Genomic DNA, 17595 nt, shown 5'->3' with positions numbered 1-17595 from the left:
GCCCTGACAACACTAGTAAAAGATTATATCTAGGGCCCTGACAACACTAGTTACAGGTTATAACTAGGGCCCTGGCAGCACTAGTTACAGGTTATAACAAGAGCCCTGACAACACTAGTTAAATATTATATCTAGGGCCCTGACAACACTAGTTACAGGTTATACCTAGGGCCCTGACAACACTAGTTAAAGATTATACCTAGGGCCCTGACAACACTAGTTAAAGATTATATCTAGGGCCCTGACAACACTAGTTACAGGTTATACCTAGGGCCCTGACAACACTAGTTCAAGATTATACCTAGGGCCCCGACAACACTAGTTACAGGTTATAACTATCACCCCGACAACATTAGTTACAGGTGATAAACTAGGGCCATTACATAACACTAGTTACAGATTATAACTAGGGCCCTGACATCACTAGTTACAGGTTATAACATGAGCCATAGCAACACTAGTTACAGGTATTAACAAGAACCCTGACAACACTAGTTACAGGTATTAACAAGAACCCTGACAACACTAGTTACAGGTTATAACTAGTGCCCTGACAACACTAGTTACAGGTTATAACTAGTGCCCTGACAACACTAGTTACAGGTTATAACTAGTGCCCTGACAACACTAGTTACAGGTACTAACAAGCCCCCTGATAACACTAGTTACAGGTTATAACTAGGGCCCTGACAACACTAGTTACAGGTTATAACTATCACCCTGACAACAATAGTTACAGGTTATAACTAGGTCCCTGACAACACTAGTTACAGGTTATAACTATCACCCTGACAACACTAGTTACAGGTGATAACTTGGGCCAGTACATAACACTAGTTACAGGTTATACCTAGGGCCCTGACAACACTAGTTAAAGGTTATACCTAGGGCCCTGACAACACTAGTTAAAGATTATATCTAGGGCCCTGACAACACTAGTTACAGGTTATACCTAGGGCCCTGACAACACTAGTTAAAGATTATACCTAGGGCCCTGACAACACTAGTTAAAGATTATATCTAGGGCCCTGACAACACTAGTTACAGGTTATACCTAGGGCCCTGACAACACTAGTTAAAGATTATACCTAGGGCCCCGACAACACTAGTTACAGGTTATAACTATCACCCCGACAACATTAGTTACAGGTGATAAACTAGGGCCATTACATAACACTAGTTACAGATTATAACTAGGGCCCTGACATCACTAGTTACAGGTTATAACATGAGCCATAGCAACACTAGTTACAGGTATTAACAAGAACCCTGACAACACTAGTTACAGGTATTAACAAGAACCCTGACAACACTAGTTACAGGTTATAACTAGTGCCCTGACAACACTAGTTACAGGTTATAACTAGTGCCCTGACAACACTAGTTACAGGTTATAACTAGTGCCCTGACAACACTAGTTACAGGTTATAACTAGTGCCCTGACAACACTAGTTACAGGTTATAACTAGTGCCCTGACAACACTAGTTACAGGTTATAACTAGTGCCCTGACAACACTAGTTACAGGTTATAACTAGGTCCCCGACAAGACTAGTTACAGGTTATAACTATCACCCCGACAACACAAGTTACAGGTTATAACTAGCACTCTGACAACACTAGTTACAGGTTATAACTAGCACTCTGACAACACTAGTTACAGGTTATAACTAGCACTCTGACAACACTAGTTACAGGTTATAACTAGGGCCCTGACAACACTAGTTACAGGTTATAACTAGCACTCTGACAACACTAGTTACAGGTTATAACTAGCTCTCTGACAACCCTAGTTACAGGTTATAACTAGCACTCTGACAACACTAGTTACAGGTTATAACTAGGGCCCTGACAACACTAGTTACAGGTTATAACTAGCACTCTGACAACACTAGTTACAGGTTATAACTAGGGCCCTGACAACACTAGTTACAGGTTATAACTAGCACCCTGTTACCGAGTTACTTGGGCCCCTATAACTTGGGCCCTGACAACACTAGTTACATGGTTATAACTAGCACCATGACAACAGTAGTTACAGGTTATAGCTAGGGCCCTGACAACACTAGTTACAGGTTTTAACTAGGGCCTTGATAACACTAGTTACAGGTTTTAACTAGGGCCCTGACAATACTAGTTACAGGTTATAACTAGGGCCCTTACACAACACTAGATACAGGTTATAACTGGGGCCCTGACAACACTAGTTATAGGTTTTAACTAGCACTCTGACAACACTAGATACAGTTTAAAACTAGGGCTCTGACAACACGAGTTACAGGTAATAACTAGGTCCCTGACAACACTAGTTACAGGTTATAACTATCACCCCGACAACACAAGTTACAGGTTATAACTAGCACTCTGACAACACTAGTTACAGGTTATAACTAGCACTCTGACAACACTAGTTACAGGTTATAACTAGCACTCTGACAACACTAGTTACAGGTTATAACTAGGGCCCTGACAACACTAGTTACAGGTTATAACTAGCACTCTGACAACACTAGTTTTGGTTATAACTAGCACCCTGACAACACTAGTTCAGGTTATAACTAGGGCCCTGACAACACTAGTTACAGGTGATAACTAAGGCCATTACATAACACTAGTTACAGGTAATACCTAGGGCCATGACAACACTAGTTACAGGTTATAACTAGCACTCTGACAACACTAGTTACAGGTTATAACTAGCACCCTGTTACCGAGTTACTTGGGCCCCTATAACTTGGGCCCTTACAACAATAGTTACAGGCTATATCTCGCACCCTGACAACAATAGTTACAGGTTATAACTAGCACTCTGACAACACTAGTTTTGGTTATAACTAGCACCCTGACAACACTAGTTACAGGTTATACCTAGGGCCCTGTCAACACTAATTAGAGGTTATAACTAGGGCCCTTACACAACAGTAGTTCAGGTTATAACTAGCACGCTGACAACTCTAGTTAGAGGTTATAACTAGGGCCCTTAAAAAACTAGTTACAGGTATTAACAATCACCCTGACAACACTAGTTACAGGTATTAACAAGCTCCCTGACAACACTAGTTACAGGTACTAACAAGCTCCCTGACAACACTAGTTACAGGTATTAACAAACTCCCTGACAACACTAGTTACAGGTATTAACAATCACCCTGGCAACACTAGTTACAGGTATTAACAAGCTCCCTGACAACACTAGTTACAGGTACTAACAAGCTCCCTGATAACACTAGTTACAGGTTATAACTAGGGCCCTGACAACAATAGTTACAGGTTATAACTATCACCCTGACAACACTAGTTAAAGGTTATAACTATCACCCTGACAACACTCGTTACAGGTGATAACTTGGGCCAGTACATAACACTAGTTACAGGTTATACCTAGGGCCCTGACAACACTAGTTAAAAGTTATACCTAGGGCCCTGACAACACTAGTTACAGGTTTTACCTAGGGCCCTGACAACACTAGTTAAAGATTATATCTAGGGCCCTGACAACACTAGTTACAGGTTATACCTAGGGCCCTGACAACACTAGTTAAAGATTATACCTAGGGCCCTGACAACACTAGTTAAAGATTATATCTAGGGCCCTGACAACACTAGTTACAGGTTATAACTAGCACCCTGACAACATTAGTTACAGGTGATAAACTAGGGCCATTACATAACACTAGTTACAGATTATAACTAGGGCCCTGACAAGACTAGTTACAGGTTATAACTAGCACCTTGACATGACTAGTTACAGGTTATAACATGAGCCATAGCAACACTAGTTACAGGTTATAACTAGCACCTTGACAACACTAGTTACAGGTATTAACAAGAACCCTGACAACACTAGTTACAGGTATTAACAAGAACCCTGACAACACTAGTTACAGGTTATAACTAGTGCCCTGACAACACTAGTTACAGGTTATAACTAGCACCCTGACAACACTAGTTACAGGTTATAACTAGTGCCCTGACAACACTAGTTACAGGTTATAACTAGCACCCTGACAACACTAGTTACAGGTTATAACTAGGGCCCTGACAACACTAGTTACAGGTTATAACTAGGGCCCTGATAACACTAGTTACAGGTTATAACTAGAACCCTGACAACTACATCCCTTAGTTACTACTACTACAACAGTACAAATATTACTACAGCAGATATCTACAGTTATTACTGCTATTACAACAGTACAACTATTCACCCTCCTATTGTGTGTGATCCTACAGAATGTTCTTTACAACTTGAACAGATAATGGAATGATAGCTTTAGCTTTTTGGTATGCCTCTTCAGGACATGCTTGCTTTTAATTTGAACAAAAGCTTTGATATGTTAATTATTAGGTCTGCATGTGATTGTGTCTAATTACATCAACCAGTCGGTGGTGAAATTAACCACAATTAAAACACACCAGCAAGCACACTGTAAACAAACACTCTCTCTATGACTGGAGAGATGGAGTGAGATTGTGAGAGATTTAGAGAGAGAGAGGGGAAGGTAGAGAGGGAGGGGTAGAAGATGGATATCAAAAAGCAAAGGGCAGAGAGAGAGAGAGAGTTTGGGCTATATGAGATATGAGAGAGTGTTTGGGCTGTATGAGATATGAGAGAGTGTTTGGGCTATATGAGATATGAGAGAGTGTTTGGGCTATATGAGATATGAGAGAGTGTTTGGGCTGTATGAGATATGAGAGAGTGTTTGGGCTGTATGAGATATGAGAGAGTGTTTGGGCTGTATGAGATATGAGAGAGTGTTTGGGCTATATGAGATATGAGAGAGTGTTTGGGCTGTATGAGATATGAGAGAGTGTTTGGGCTGTATGAGATATGAGAGAGTGTTTGGGCTGTATGAGATATGAGAGAGTGTTTGGGCTGTATGAGATATGAGAGAGTGTTTGGGCTGTATGAGATATGAGAGAGTGTTTGGGCTATATGAGATATGAGAGAGAGTTTGGGATATATGAGATATGAGAGAGTGTTTGGGCTATATGAGATATGAGAGAGTGTTTGTGTGTGTGTGTGTGTGTGTGAGAGAGAGAGAGAGAGAGAGAGAGAGAGAGAGAGAGAGAGAGAAAGAGAGTGAGAGATAGTGTGTGTGTGTGTGTGCGGTGACTGTGTGTGTTAATATAGATGAGAGGTGCAGGGTCAGTGTGTGGTGTTGAATAATGTATGAGTTAGATTTGGTGGGAGGAGTCCCAGGGGAGGGGTAGGAGGAGTCCCAGGGAGAGGAGCTATTGTAGAAGGCAGGCTGCAGACATAAACAGGCCTCCCTGCCTGACTCCCTATGCAAGCATGCACACAGACAGACAGACAGACAGACAGACAGACAGACAGACAGACAGACAGACAGACAGACAGACAGACAGACAGACAGACAGACAGACAGACAGACAGACAGACAGACAGACAGACAGACAGACAGACAGACAGACAGACAGACAGACAGACAGATAGATAGATAGATAGATAGATAGATAGATAGATAGATAGATAGATAGATAGATAGATAGATAGATAGATAGATAGATAGATAGATAGATAGATAGATATAGATAGGCTGGAGGGGATAGATAGATATAGATAGATAGATAGATAGATAGATAGATAGATAGATAGATAGATAGATAGATAGATAGATAGATAGATAGATAGATAGATAGATAGATAGATAGATAGATAGATAGATAGATAGATAGATAGATAGATAGATAGATAGATAGATAGATAGATAGATAGATAGATAGATAGATAGATAGGCTGGAGGGACTGCCAGGCTGAGCAATGGAATGGGGAAATTAAAAGGAAAAATGTCCCTCTGAAGCTTTTATGGAGTACGCCAATCTTTCTCATTCTTCTCATTCCCTCATTCTCTCTCTCCCCATATCTTGCACTCAGTACAGAATGTTCTCCTTCTGAATCTAGAAGAGAACAAGAACAGTAGATGTGACTATAATAAAGCCTCTTTGTGCCAGGGAAGGGCTGTTTTGTAAAGCTGCAGACAGAGGGTAAGTCCCAAATTACACCTTATTACCTCTATGGTCCCTGGTCTAAAGTAGTGCACTATGTAGGGAATAGGGTGCCATAGGGCTCTGGTCTAAAGTAGTGCACTATGTAGGGAATAGGGTGCCATAGGGCTCTGGTCTAAAGTAGTGCATTATATAGGGAATAGGGTGCCATAGGGCTCTGGTCTAAAGTAGTGCATTATGTACCCTAACATACCACACCGTACACACTGCCTAGTACACACTGCCTAGTACACACTGCCTAGTACACACTGCCTAGTACACACTGCCTAGTACACACCGCCTAGTACACACTGCCTAGTAGACACTGGAGTGTGTGAATACACTTGAACCTCACTCACCTCACCTCACCTCACCCACAAGCCCACAAACACACACACACACACACTGTCACACAGACAGAAAATGGTAATCTTCTTGGTAATACGCTTTCCACTCTAAATCCTGCTTAGTGCCATTGTGGCAAAGGGACTGTAACAAGACTCCTGTACTCTGGAGGGGTGTGGAGAGAGGGAACGGGAGAATAGGGATGAGAGGAGGAGAGGAGGAGGAGGAGAGGAAGAGGAGGAGAGAGGGAACGGGAGAATAGGGATGAGAGGAGGAGAGGAGGAGGAGGAGAGGGAGAAGAGGAGAGAGGGAACGGGTGAATAGGGATGAGAGGAGGAGAGGAGGAGGAGGAGAGGGAGAGGAGGAGAGAGGGAACGGGAGAATAGGGATGAGAGGAGGAGAGGAGGAGGAGGAGAGGGAGAGGAGGAGAGAGGGAACGGGAGAATAGGGATGAGAGGAGGAGAGGAGGAGGAGGAGAGGGAGAGGAGGAGAGAGGGAACGGGAGAATAGGGATGAGAGGAGGATAGGAGGAGGAGGAGGAGAGAGGGAACGGGAGAATAGGGATGAGAGGAGGAGAGGAGGAGGAGGAGAGGAGGAGGTGGAAAGGGGGAAAGGAGGGGTGAGGGAAGAGGGGGATTTGGGAGGCTAATATAGAAAGGTAGCAGAGGAGGGGGAGGGATTCCTAGGGAGGGGTGTGTTGGGGATGGGTAGTGGGGGGATAGGGGGAGGGATATGGAGTGAGAAGGGGGAAGGGGTTGATGTGGTCTGGATATGGAGTGGGAAGGGGGGTGATGGGGAGGGATATTGAGTGGGAAGGGGGAAGGGGGTGATGGGGGAGGGATATTGAGTGGGAAGGGGGGTGAAGGGGGAGGGATATGGAGTGGGAAGGGGAAGGGGGTGAAGGGGGAGGGATATGGAGTGGGAAGGGGAAGGGGGGTGAAGGGGGAGGGATATGGAAGGGGGAAGGGGGAAAAGGGGTGAAGGGGGGAGGGATATGGAGTGGGAAGGGGGGTGATGGGGAGGGATATGGAGTGGGAAGGGGGTGATGGGGGAGGGATATGGAGGGGAAGGGGGTGATGGGGGGGAGGGATATGGAGGAGAAGGGGGTGATGGGGGAGGGATATGGAGTGGGAAGGGGGAACGGGGTGATGGGGGGAGGGATATGGAGTGGGAAGGGGAAGGGGGTGATGGGGGAGGGATATGGAGAGGGAAGGGGGAAGGGGGTGATGGGGGAGGGATATGGAGTGGGAAGGGGGTGATGGGGGAGGGATATGGAGTGGGAAGGGGGAAGGGGGTGATGGGGGAGGGATATGGAGTGGGAAGGGGGAAGGGGGGTGATGGGGTCGGGGATGTGAAGTCTGCCTGGTGAGGGGAGACAGGATGTAGAATTCACTGCTTTAGTCCCTTCCTGCACCGGGGGAATTTTCAGATACATTTGTCAAATTAACCAAGACGACCATGAATGATTAATGATCTGTGTTGATTGATTAGTCTTTTAGGAGTCTATAAATGATTACCAAATGGTTTTCATACGAAGTACAATTTTTATATTCTGTTGTTTGTAATTGTCTTTCTTTCGTGCATGGCTTATACTGAAACTATATCGATAATTTAAAGGAAGATGGATACTGTATGTCAAGGAATGGTGTCTATCCTAGATTTAGCAATATCGGAAATATTTGTTTTTTATACTGAACTAAAAATATAAACGTAACATAGAATGAAATCAGTAAATTTAAATAAATTCATTAGGCTCTAATCTATGGCTTTCACATGACTGGGCAGGGGTGTAGCCATGGGTGACCTGGGAGGGCATATGGGTGGGCCTGGGAGGGCATAGGCCCACCCACTGGGGAGCCAGGCCCAGAAAATCTGAATGAGTTTTCCCCCCACAAAATAGCTTTATTATAGACAGAAATTCTCCTCAGCACACCCCCTCACCCTCCTCAGACGATCCCGCAGGTGAAGAAGCCGGATGTGGAGGTCCTGGGCTGGCATGGATACACGTGGTCTGCGGATGTACTGCCGTTTGGATGTACTGCCGTTTGGATGTACTGCCGTTTGGATGTACTGCCAAATTCTCAAAAAACGACTTTGGAGGCGACTTATGGTAGAGAAATGAACATTCAATTCTCTGGCAACAGCTCTGCTGGACATTCCTGCAGTCAGCATGCCAGTGCACTGCGCCCTCAAAACTTGAGAAGTCTGTGGCATTGTGTTGTGTGACAAAACTGCACATTTTAGAAGGGCCTTTTATTGACCCCAGCACAAGGTGCACCTGTGATCATGCTGTTTAATTAGCTTCTTGATATGCCACACCTATCAGGTGGATGGATTATCTTGGCAATGGAGAAATGCTTACTAACGAGGATGTAAACAAATGTGTGCAGCACATTTTTGAGAGAAATAAGCTTTTTATGTGTATGGAACATTTCTGGGAACTTTTATTTCAGCTCATGAAACATGGGATGAACGTTTTGCGTTTTATATTTTGGTTGAGTTGCAACTGTCATTCTCAAAGTATTGACTCACTCATTCCCTCTTAAACTGGATGTTTGGACCCTTTTTGTCTACCAGTACTGTATGTCACTGATCTCTCTCTTTTTGTTCTCTCTCTCTCTCTCTCTCTCTCTCTCTCTCTCTCTCTCTCTCTCTCTCTCCCTGTCTCTCTCTCCCTCCCTGTCTCTCTCTCCCCCTCTCTCTCTCTCTCTCTCCCCCCTCTCTCTCTCTCCTCTCTCCCTCCCTCTCTCTCTCTCTCTCTCTCTCTCTCTCTCTCTCTCTCTCTCTCTCTCTGTCTCTCTCTCTCTGTCTCTCTCTCTCTCTCTCTCTCTCTCCCCTCTCTCCCTCTCTCCCTCCCTCTCTCTCTCTCCCCCTCTCTCTCTCTCCCTCCCTCCCTCCCCCCTCTCCAGAGCTCTGGGAGGTGCCGTTTGAGGACATCTCTGAGCTGCAGTGGGTAGGGAGCGGGGCCCAGGGGGCCGTCTTCCTGGGTAAACTCCACGGACAGGAAGTAGCTGTGAAGAAGGTTCGAGACATCAAGGAGACAGACATCAGACATCTGAGAAAACTCAAACACCCCAACATCATCACCTTCAAGTAAGAATACAGTGCAGTAGAATACAGTACAGTCTAATACTGTAAAATACAGTACAGTAGAATACAGTAGACTACAGTACAGTAGAGTACAATAATGTAGAATACAGTACAGTAGAATACTGTAAAATACAGTACAGTAGAATACAGTAGAATACAGTACGGTAGAGTACAATTCTGTAGAATACAGTACAGTACAATACAGTACAATACAGCACAGTAGAGTATAATACAGTAGAATACAGTACAGTAGAGTATAATACAGTAGACTACAGTACAGTAGAGTACAATACAGTAGAATACAGTACAGTACAGTAGAATACAGTACAGTAGAGTATAATACAGTAGAATACAGTACAGTAGAGTATAATACAGTAGATTACAGTACAGTAGAGTATAATACAGTAGAATACAGTAGAATACTGCACAGTATAGTACAGTAGAATACAGTAGATTAGAATACATTACAGTAGAATACAGTACAGTAAAATACAGTACAGTAGAGTATAATACAGTAGAATACAGTACAGTAGAGTATAATACAGTAGATTACAGTACAGTAGAGTATAATACAGTAGAATACAGTACAGTAGAGTATAATACAGTAGAATACAGTACAGTCTAATACTGTAAAATACAGTACAGTAGAATACAGTAGACTACAGTACAGTAGAGTACAATAATGTAGAATACAGTACAGTAGAATACAGTACAGTATAATACAGTCCCCTGATATAATACTGTAAAATACAGTACAGTAGAATACAGTACAGTCTAATACTGTAAAATACAGTACAGAAGAATACAGTACAGTAGAGTATAATACAGTAGAATACAGTACAGTAGAGTATAATACAGTAGATTACAGTACAGTAGAATACAGTTGAATATAGTACCGTAGAGTATAATAAAGTACAATACATTAGAATACATCACATTAGAATACAGTAAAATACAGTACAGTAGAGTATAATACAGTAGAATACAGTACAGTAGAGTATAATACAGTAGATTACAGTACAGTAGAATACAGTTGAATATAGTACCGTAGAGTATAATAAAGTACAATACATTAGAATACATCACATTAGAATACAGTAAAATACAGTACAGTAGAGTATAATACAGTAGAATACAGTACAGTAGAGTATAATACAGTAGAATACAGTACAGTAGAGTATAATACAGTAGATTACAGTACAGTAGAATACAGTTGAATATAGTACAGTAGAGTATAATAAAGTACAATACATTAGAATACATCACATTAGAATACAGTAGAATACAGTAATGTACAGTATAATACAGAAGAATACAGTACAGTAGAGTATAATACAGTAGAATACAGTACAGTAGAGTATAATACAGTAGATTACAGTACAGTAGAATACAGTTGAATATAGTACAGTAGAGTATAATAAAGTACAATACATTAGAATACATCACATTAGAATACAGTAGAATACAGTAATCTACAGTATAATACAGAAGAATACAGTACAGTAGAATACCGTACAGTAAAGTAGAACACAGTACAGTAGAATACTGTACAGTAAAGTAGAATACAGTACAGTAGAATACCGTACAGTACAGTAGAATACAGTACAGTAGAATACTGTACAGTAAAGTATAATATAGTAGAAGACAGTACAGTAGAATACAATAGAATATACCCAGGCCTGTGCTATTTATATTACCTTAATGGAGAACTGTGTTACTAATCCTCCCTTCCTTCTCTCCTCGCTCTTCCCTCTCCTCCCTCTCTGCTCTCCTCCATTCAGGGGTATCTGCACCCAGGCCCCGTGTTACTGTATCCTAATGGAGTACTGTGCCCAGGGCCAGCTGTACGAGGTGCTGAGGGCGGGTAGGAACATCACCCCCTCCCTGCTCATCGACTGGGCCATGGGCATGGCTGGAGGCATGAACTACCTCCACCTCCACAAGATCATCCACAGAGACCTCAAGTCGCCCAAGTAAGTAGTCATGATAACTATGCTTTAGCTTGGTAGCAGATCTATATGTGCTTGAGCCAATTACCTCTGTTGTGTTCCTTGTCATGCCAAACATATGGTGGTACAGGAAGTAGATAACATTGAATATCATATGTTTTAGGGGTGTTACCAGACATCAATATCATATTCTTGTTTGAGTCATTTGAATAGTTCTAGGGACTGTGTTGTGTCTCTCTGTGGCTACCGTACCTTCCCCTGACTGTCTCTCTGTGGCTACAGTACCTTCCCCTGACTGTCTATCTCTGTGGCTACCGTACCTTCCCCTGACTGTCTCTCTGTATCTACCGTACCTTCCCCTGACTGTATCTCTGTGGCTACTGTACATTCCCCTGACTGTCTCTCTGTGGCTACCGTACCTTCCCCTGACTGTCTCTCTGTATCTACTGTACCTTCCCCTGACTGTCTCTCTGTGGCTACCGTACCTTCCCCTGACTCTCTCTCTCTGTGGCTACCGTACCTTCCCCTGACTGTCTCTCTGTATCTACCGTACCTTCCCCTGACTGTCTCTCTGTGGCTACCGTACCTTCCCCTGACTGTCTCTCTGTGGCTACCGTGCCTTCCCCTGACTGTCTCTCTGTATCTACCGTACCTTCCCCTGACTGTCTCTCTGTATCTACCGTACCTTCCCCTGACTGTCTCTCTGTATCTACCGTACCTTCCCCTGACTGTCTCTCTGTGGCTACCGTACCTTCCCCTGACTGTCTCTCTGTGGCTACCGTACTTTCCCCTGACTGTCTCTCTGTGGCTACCGTACCTTCCCCTGAATGTCTCTCTATGGCTACAGTATCTTCCCCTGACTGTCTATCTCTGTGGCTACCATACCTTCCCCTGACTGTCTCTCTGTATCTACCGTACCTTCCCCTGACTGTCTCTCTGTATCTACCGTACCTTCCCCTGACTGTCTCTCTGTATCTACCGTACCTTCCCCTGACTGTCTCTCTGTGGCTACCGTACCTTCCCCTGACTGTCTCTCTGTGGCTACCGTACTTTCCCCTGAATGTCTCTCTGTGGCTACCGTACCTTCCCCTGAATGTCTCTCTATGGCTACAGTACCTTCCCCTGACTGTCTATCTCTGTGGCTACCGTACCTTCCCCTGACTGTCTCTCTGTATCTACCGTACCTTCCCCTGACTGTCTCTCTGTATCTACCGTACCTTCCCCTGACTGTCTCTCTGTGGCTACCGTACCTTCCCCTGACTGTCTCTCTGTGGCTACCGTACTTTCCCCTGACTGTCTCTCTGTGGCTACCGTACCTTCCCCTGAATGTCTCTCTATGGCTACAGTACCTTCCCCTGACTGTCTATCTCTGTGGCTACCGTACCTTCCCCTGACTGTCTCTCTGTATCTACCGTACCTTCCCCTGACTGTCTCTCTGTGGCTACCGTACCTTCCCCTGACTGTGCCTGTGTACTCTACTCTAGTATGTTGATCACCTATGATGATGCGGTGAAAATCTCTGACTTCGGGACGTCTAAGGAGATGAGTGATAAGAGCACCAAGATGTCGTTCGCCGGTACGGTGGCCTGGATGGCCCCAGAGGTGATCAGGAACGAACCTGTATCAGAGAAGGTCGACATCTGGTAAGAGAAAACACCTTCTTACATTTTCCTTCGTGCTTTATAGCATTATTTAGTTTGATATCAACCCATCTGAAAAAGAGACCTGTTAAAATAAAGGTTAAATAAAATAAAATCATTTAAGTATAATATTTATAATTTTAGCGACCGCTCTTATCCAGAGTGCCTTGAGCCGACCCTGCCTTTCTGTTTATTTATTTTTGTTTCCTTCTCCATCCATCCATATCTCCCTCCCTCCCTCCCTCCTAAGAGAGGAATGCTGGCTAATTCAATTATTGATTTGCCAGATGCTCTTGTGCTCTGGAGAGGCTGAAATATCCTTTCTATAGCCTGTGTCCTGGCCCTGGGCCTAGAGCACACTACACTGGATATGGGGAGGGTCTGATTTCACACTGATCCTACACGACTGAAAGATGAGAGAGTGATTTCTCCCAGAGTCGGATGGTAGAGTGATTTCCACACATTTTAACAGATTTTTTTGTGAACATTTTAGTAACACTTTAATTTAGGGTCTTACAATCAATGCTTTCAACTATATAAATGTAGGTCCATGATCATTTCTACACCGTTTTGATGTTTTTGTTTTCTCACTTAAATGTAGACTGACGTCGTTGTCCCCCCAAAACCACCCTCGGGCCGGTTCAAATAGGCTCGAGTTTGACACGCGAACTAAGAGGAGAATGTAGACAGTATGTATCTGTATCTATCTCTGGTTCTACATTACCGGTCTACATTATGTCCTGCCCTTATCGCTGTCTATTCTGAGAGAAAAGATGATTTGAGGTGTGCTGTTTGTTCTGTCTGGTCTGCCTTAACATGCTCTGACAGTTGGGCCAGACATCTGGCTATATATAAAAGTACATTGGGTCTACTGTAGACGGTAAAATGAGAAGTAATTTGTACAAACTCCATTTAACCAGAGTGTTCCTAAGGAAACCATTGCATAAAGGGCATTGTGACAAAGACTGTGACAAAGACTGTGACAAAGACTGTGACAAAAACTGTGACAAAGACTGTGACAAAGACTGTGACAAAGACTGTGACAAAGACTGTGACAAAGACTGTGACAAAAACTGTGGCAAAACTGTGACAAAGACTGTGACAAAGACTGTGACAAAGACTGTGGCAAAGACTGTGGCAAAGACTATGGCAAAGACTGTGACAAAGACTGTGACAAAGACTGTGACAAAGACTGTGACAAAGACTGTGACAAAGACTGTGGCAAAGACTGTGGCAAAGACTGTGACAAAGACTGTGGCAAAGACTGTGACAAAGACTGTGACAAAGACTGTGGCAGAGACTGTGACAAAGACTGTGGCAAAGACTGTGGCAAAGACTGTGGCAAAGACTGTGGCAAAGACTGTGACAAAGACTGTGACAAAGACTGTGACAGTGAGACAGCAAGGTTCTCTCCCTTTTACCGTCTTACTCATTACATGCTTCACTCATTACATGCTTCACTCATTACATGCTTCAGCCATAGTATCACTAATTACATGCTTCAGCCAGAGTATTACTCATTACATGCTTAACTCATTACATGCTTCACTCATAGTATTACTCATTACATGCTTCACTCATTACATGCTTCAGCCATAGTATCACTAATTACATGCTTCAGCCAGAGTATTACTCATTACATGCTTCACTCATTACATGCTTCACTCATTACATGCTTCAGCCATAGTATTACTCATCGTATAAAAAGGCAACAAATAGCTATTTATTAAGGGAACTATTCTAACCACAGGAGGTTGGTGGCAACTTAATTTGGAAGGAAGGGCTCGTGGTAATGGCTGGAGTGGAATAGGCGGAATGGTATGAAATACATCAAACAAATGGTTTGATGCCATTACATTCGCTCTGTTCCAGCCATTATTAAGAGCCGTCCTCCCCTCAGCAGCCCCCACTGACTCGAACACGCAATACATTATATGCCTGTAGAGGTAAACTACCCATTCTGTAGATTCTCATCGATAATAAACAAGTGGCCAGAGACAGAAGCTAAAAATAATCACATAAATACAACATTACTGTCTCCCTCCATCCTGATGCTATTGGTGTTCTCTCCCTCCATCCTGATGCTATTGGTGTTCTCTCCCTCCATCCTGATGCTATTGGTGCTTTCTCCCTCCATCCTGATGCTATTGGTGTTCTCTCCCTCCATCCTGATGCTATTGGTGTTCTCTCCCTCCATCCTGATGCTATTGGTGTTCTCTCCCTCCATCCTGATGCTATTGGTGTTCTCTCCCTCCATCCTGATGCTATTGGTGTTCTCTCCCTCCTATGCAAAGCTATTGGTGTTCTCTCCCTCCATCCTGATGCTATTGGTGTTCTCTCCCTCCATCCTGATGCTATTGGTGTTCTCTCCCTCCATCCTGATGCTATTGGTGTTCTCTCCCTCCATCCTGATGCTATTGGTGTGTTCTCTCCTCCATCCTGATGCTATTGGTGCTTTCTCCCTCCATCCTGATGCTATTGGTGTTCTCTCCCTCCATCCTGATGCTATTGGTGATGCTATTTGTTCTCTCCTCCATCCTGATGCTATTGGTGTTCTGCTATTGGTGTTTCCTCCATCCTGATGCTATTGGTGTTCTCTCCCTCCATCCTGATGCTATTGGTGTTCTCTCCCTCCATCCTGATGCTATTGGTGTTTTCTCCCTCCATCCTGATGCTATTGGTGTTCTCTCCTCCATCCTGATGCTATTGGTGTCCATCCTTTCTCCCTCCATCCTGATGCTATTGGTGTTCTCTCCTCCATCCTGATGCTATTGGTGTTCTCTCCCTCCATCCTGATGCTATTGGTGCTATTGGTGTTCTCTCCCTCCATCCTGATGCTATTGGTGTTCTTTCCTCCATTTTCTCTCCTCCATCCTGATGCTATTGGTGCTTTCTCCCTCCATCCTGATGCTATTGGTGTTTCTCCCTCCATCCTGATGCTATTGGTGCTTCTCTCCTCCATCCTGATGCTATTGGTGTTCTCTCCCTCCATCCTGATGCTATTGGTGTTCTCTCCCTCCATCCTGATGCTATTGGTGTTCTCTCCCTCCATCCTGATGCTATTGGTGTTCTCTCCCTCCATCCTGATGCTATTGGTGTTCTCTCCCTCCATCCTTGCTATTGGTGCTTTTCTCCCTCCATCCTGATGCTATTGGTGCTTTCTCCCTCCATCCTGATGCTATTGGTGCTTTTTTCCCTCCATCCTGATGCTATTGGTGTTCTCTCCCTCCATCCTGATGCTATTGGTGCTTTCTCCCTCCATCCTGATGCTATTGGTGTTCTCTCCCTCCATCCTGATGCTATTGGTGTTCTCTCCCTCCATCCTGATGCTATTGGTGTTCTCTCCCTCCATCCTGATGCTATTGGTGTTCTCTCCTCCATCCTGATGCTATTGGTGTTCTCTCCCTCCATCCTGATGCTATTTGGTGCTTTCTCCTCCATCCTGATGCTATTGGTGCTTTTTCCTTTCTCCCTCCATCCTGATGCTATTGGTGTTCTCTCCCTCCATCCTGATGCTATTGGTGCTATTGGTTTCTCCCTCCATCCTGATGCTATTGGTGTTCTCTCCCTCCATCCTGATGCTATTGGTGTTCTCTCCCTCCATCCTGATGCTATTGGTGTTCTCTCCTCCATCCTGATGCTATTGGTGCTTTCTCCTCCATCCTTGCTATTGGTGTTCTCCCTCCATCCTGATGCTATTGGTGTTCTCTCCCTCCATCCTTTCTCTCCTCCATCCTGATGCTATTGGTGTTCTCTCCTCCATCCTGATGCTCCTCCATCCTGATGCTATTGGTTTTCTCCTCCATCCTGATGCTATTTGTTTCTCCCTCCATCCTGATGCTATTGGTGTTCTCTCCCTCCATCCTGATGCTATTGGTGTTCTTTCTCCTCCATCCTGATGCTATTGATGCTATTGGTGTTTCTCTCCCTCCATCCTGATGCTATTGGTGTTCTCTCTCCTCCCATCCTGATGCTATTGGTGCTTTTTCCCTCCATTTCTCCTCCATCCTGATGCTATTGGTGTTCTCTCCTCCATCCTGATGCTATTGGTGTTCTCTCCCTCCATCCTGATGCTATTGGTGTTTCTCCCTCCATCCTGATGCTATTGGTGTTCTTTCTCCCATTCTGATGCTTTCTCCCTCCATCTCCTCCATCCTGATGCTATTGGTGCTTTCTCCCTCCATCCTGATTCTCTCCTCCATCCTGATGCTATTGGTGTTCTCTCCTCCATCCTGATGCTATTGGTGTTCTCTCCCTTCTCTCCCTCCATCCTGATGCTATTGGTGTTTTCTCCCTCCATCCTGATGCTATTGGTGTTTCTCTCCCTCCATCCTGATGCTCTTTCTCCTCCATCCTGATGCTATTGGTGCTTTTTCTCTCCATCCTGATGCTATTGTTTCTCTCATCCTGATGCCTCCATCCTCCCTCCATCCTGATGCTATTGGTGTTCTCTCCTCCATCCTGATGCTATTGGTGTTCTCTCCCTTCCTGATGCTATTCCTCCATCCTGATGCTATTGGTGTTCTCTCCCTCCATCCTGATGCTATTGGTGTTTTCTCCTCC

At 44.2% G+C, this 17595-nt stretch overlaps 1 protein-coding gene across 1 annotated transcript in view; it reads left to right on the top strand.

Annotated features, from left to right (window-relative positions):
* Window positions 1-17595, top strand: part of LOC115117395 (mitogen-activated protein kinase kinase kinase 12-like) — a 47148-nt gene that overhangs the window by 4248 nt on the left and 25305 nt on the right. Inside the window, exons 2-4 of the mRNA XM_065002056.1 lie at window positions 9263-9446; window positions 11225-11416; window positions 12877-13035. Of these exons, the coding sequence (XP_064858128.1) occupies window positions 9263-9446; window positions 11225-11416; window positions 12877-13035 (535 nt within the window). The remainder of the gene's footprint in view (window positions 1-9262; window positions 9447-11224; window positions 11417-12876; window positions 13036-17595) is intronic.

This window comes from Oncorhynchus nerka, linkage group LG15 (genome assembly GCF_034236695.1).
Source record: "Oncorhynchus nerka isolate Pitt River linkage group LG15, Oner_Uvic_2.0, whole genome shotgun sequence".
NCBI classification, from domain to species: domain Eukaryota; kingdom Metazoa; phylum Chordata; class Actinopteri; order Salmoniformes; family Salmonidae; genus Oncorhynchus; species Oncorhynchus nerka.
The sequence above is the reverse complement of the archived record's forward strand: the minus strand, read 5'-3'. Positions and strand labels throughout refer to the sequence as shown.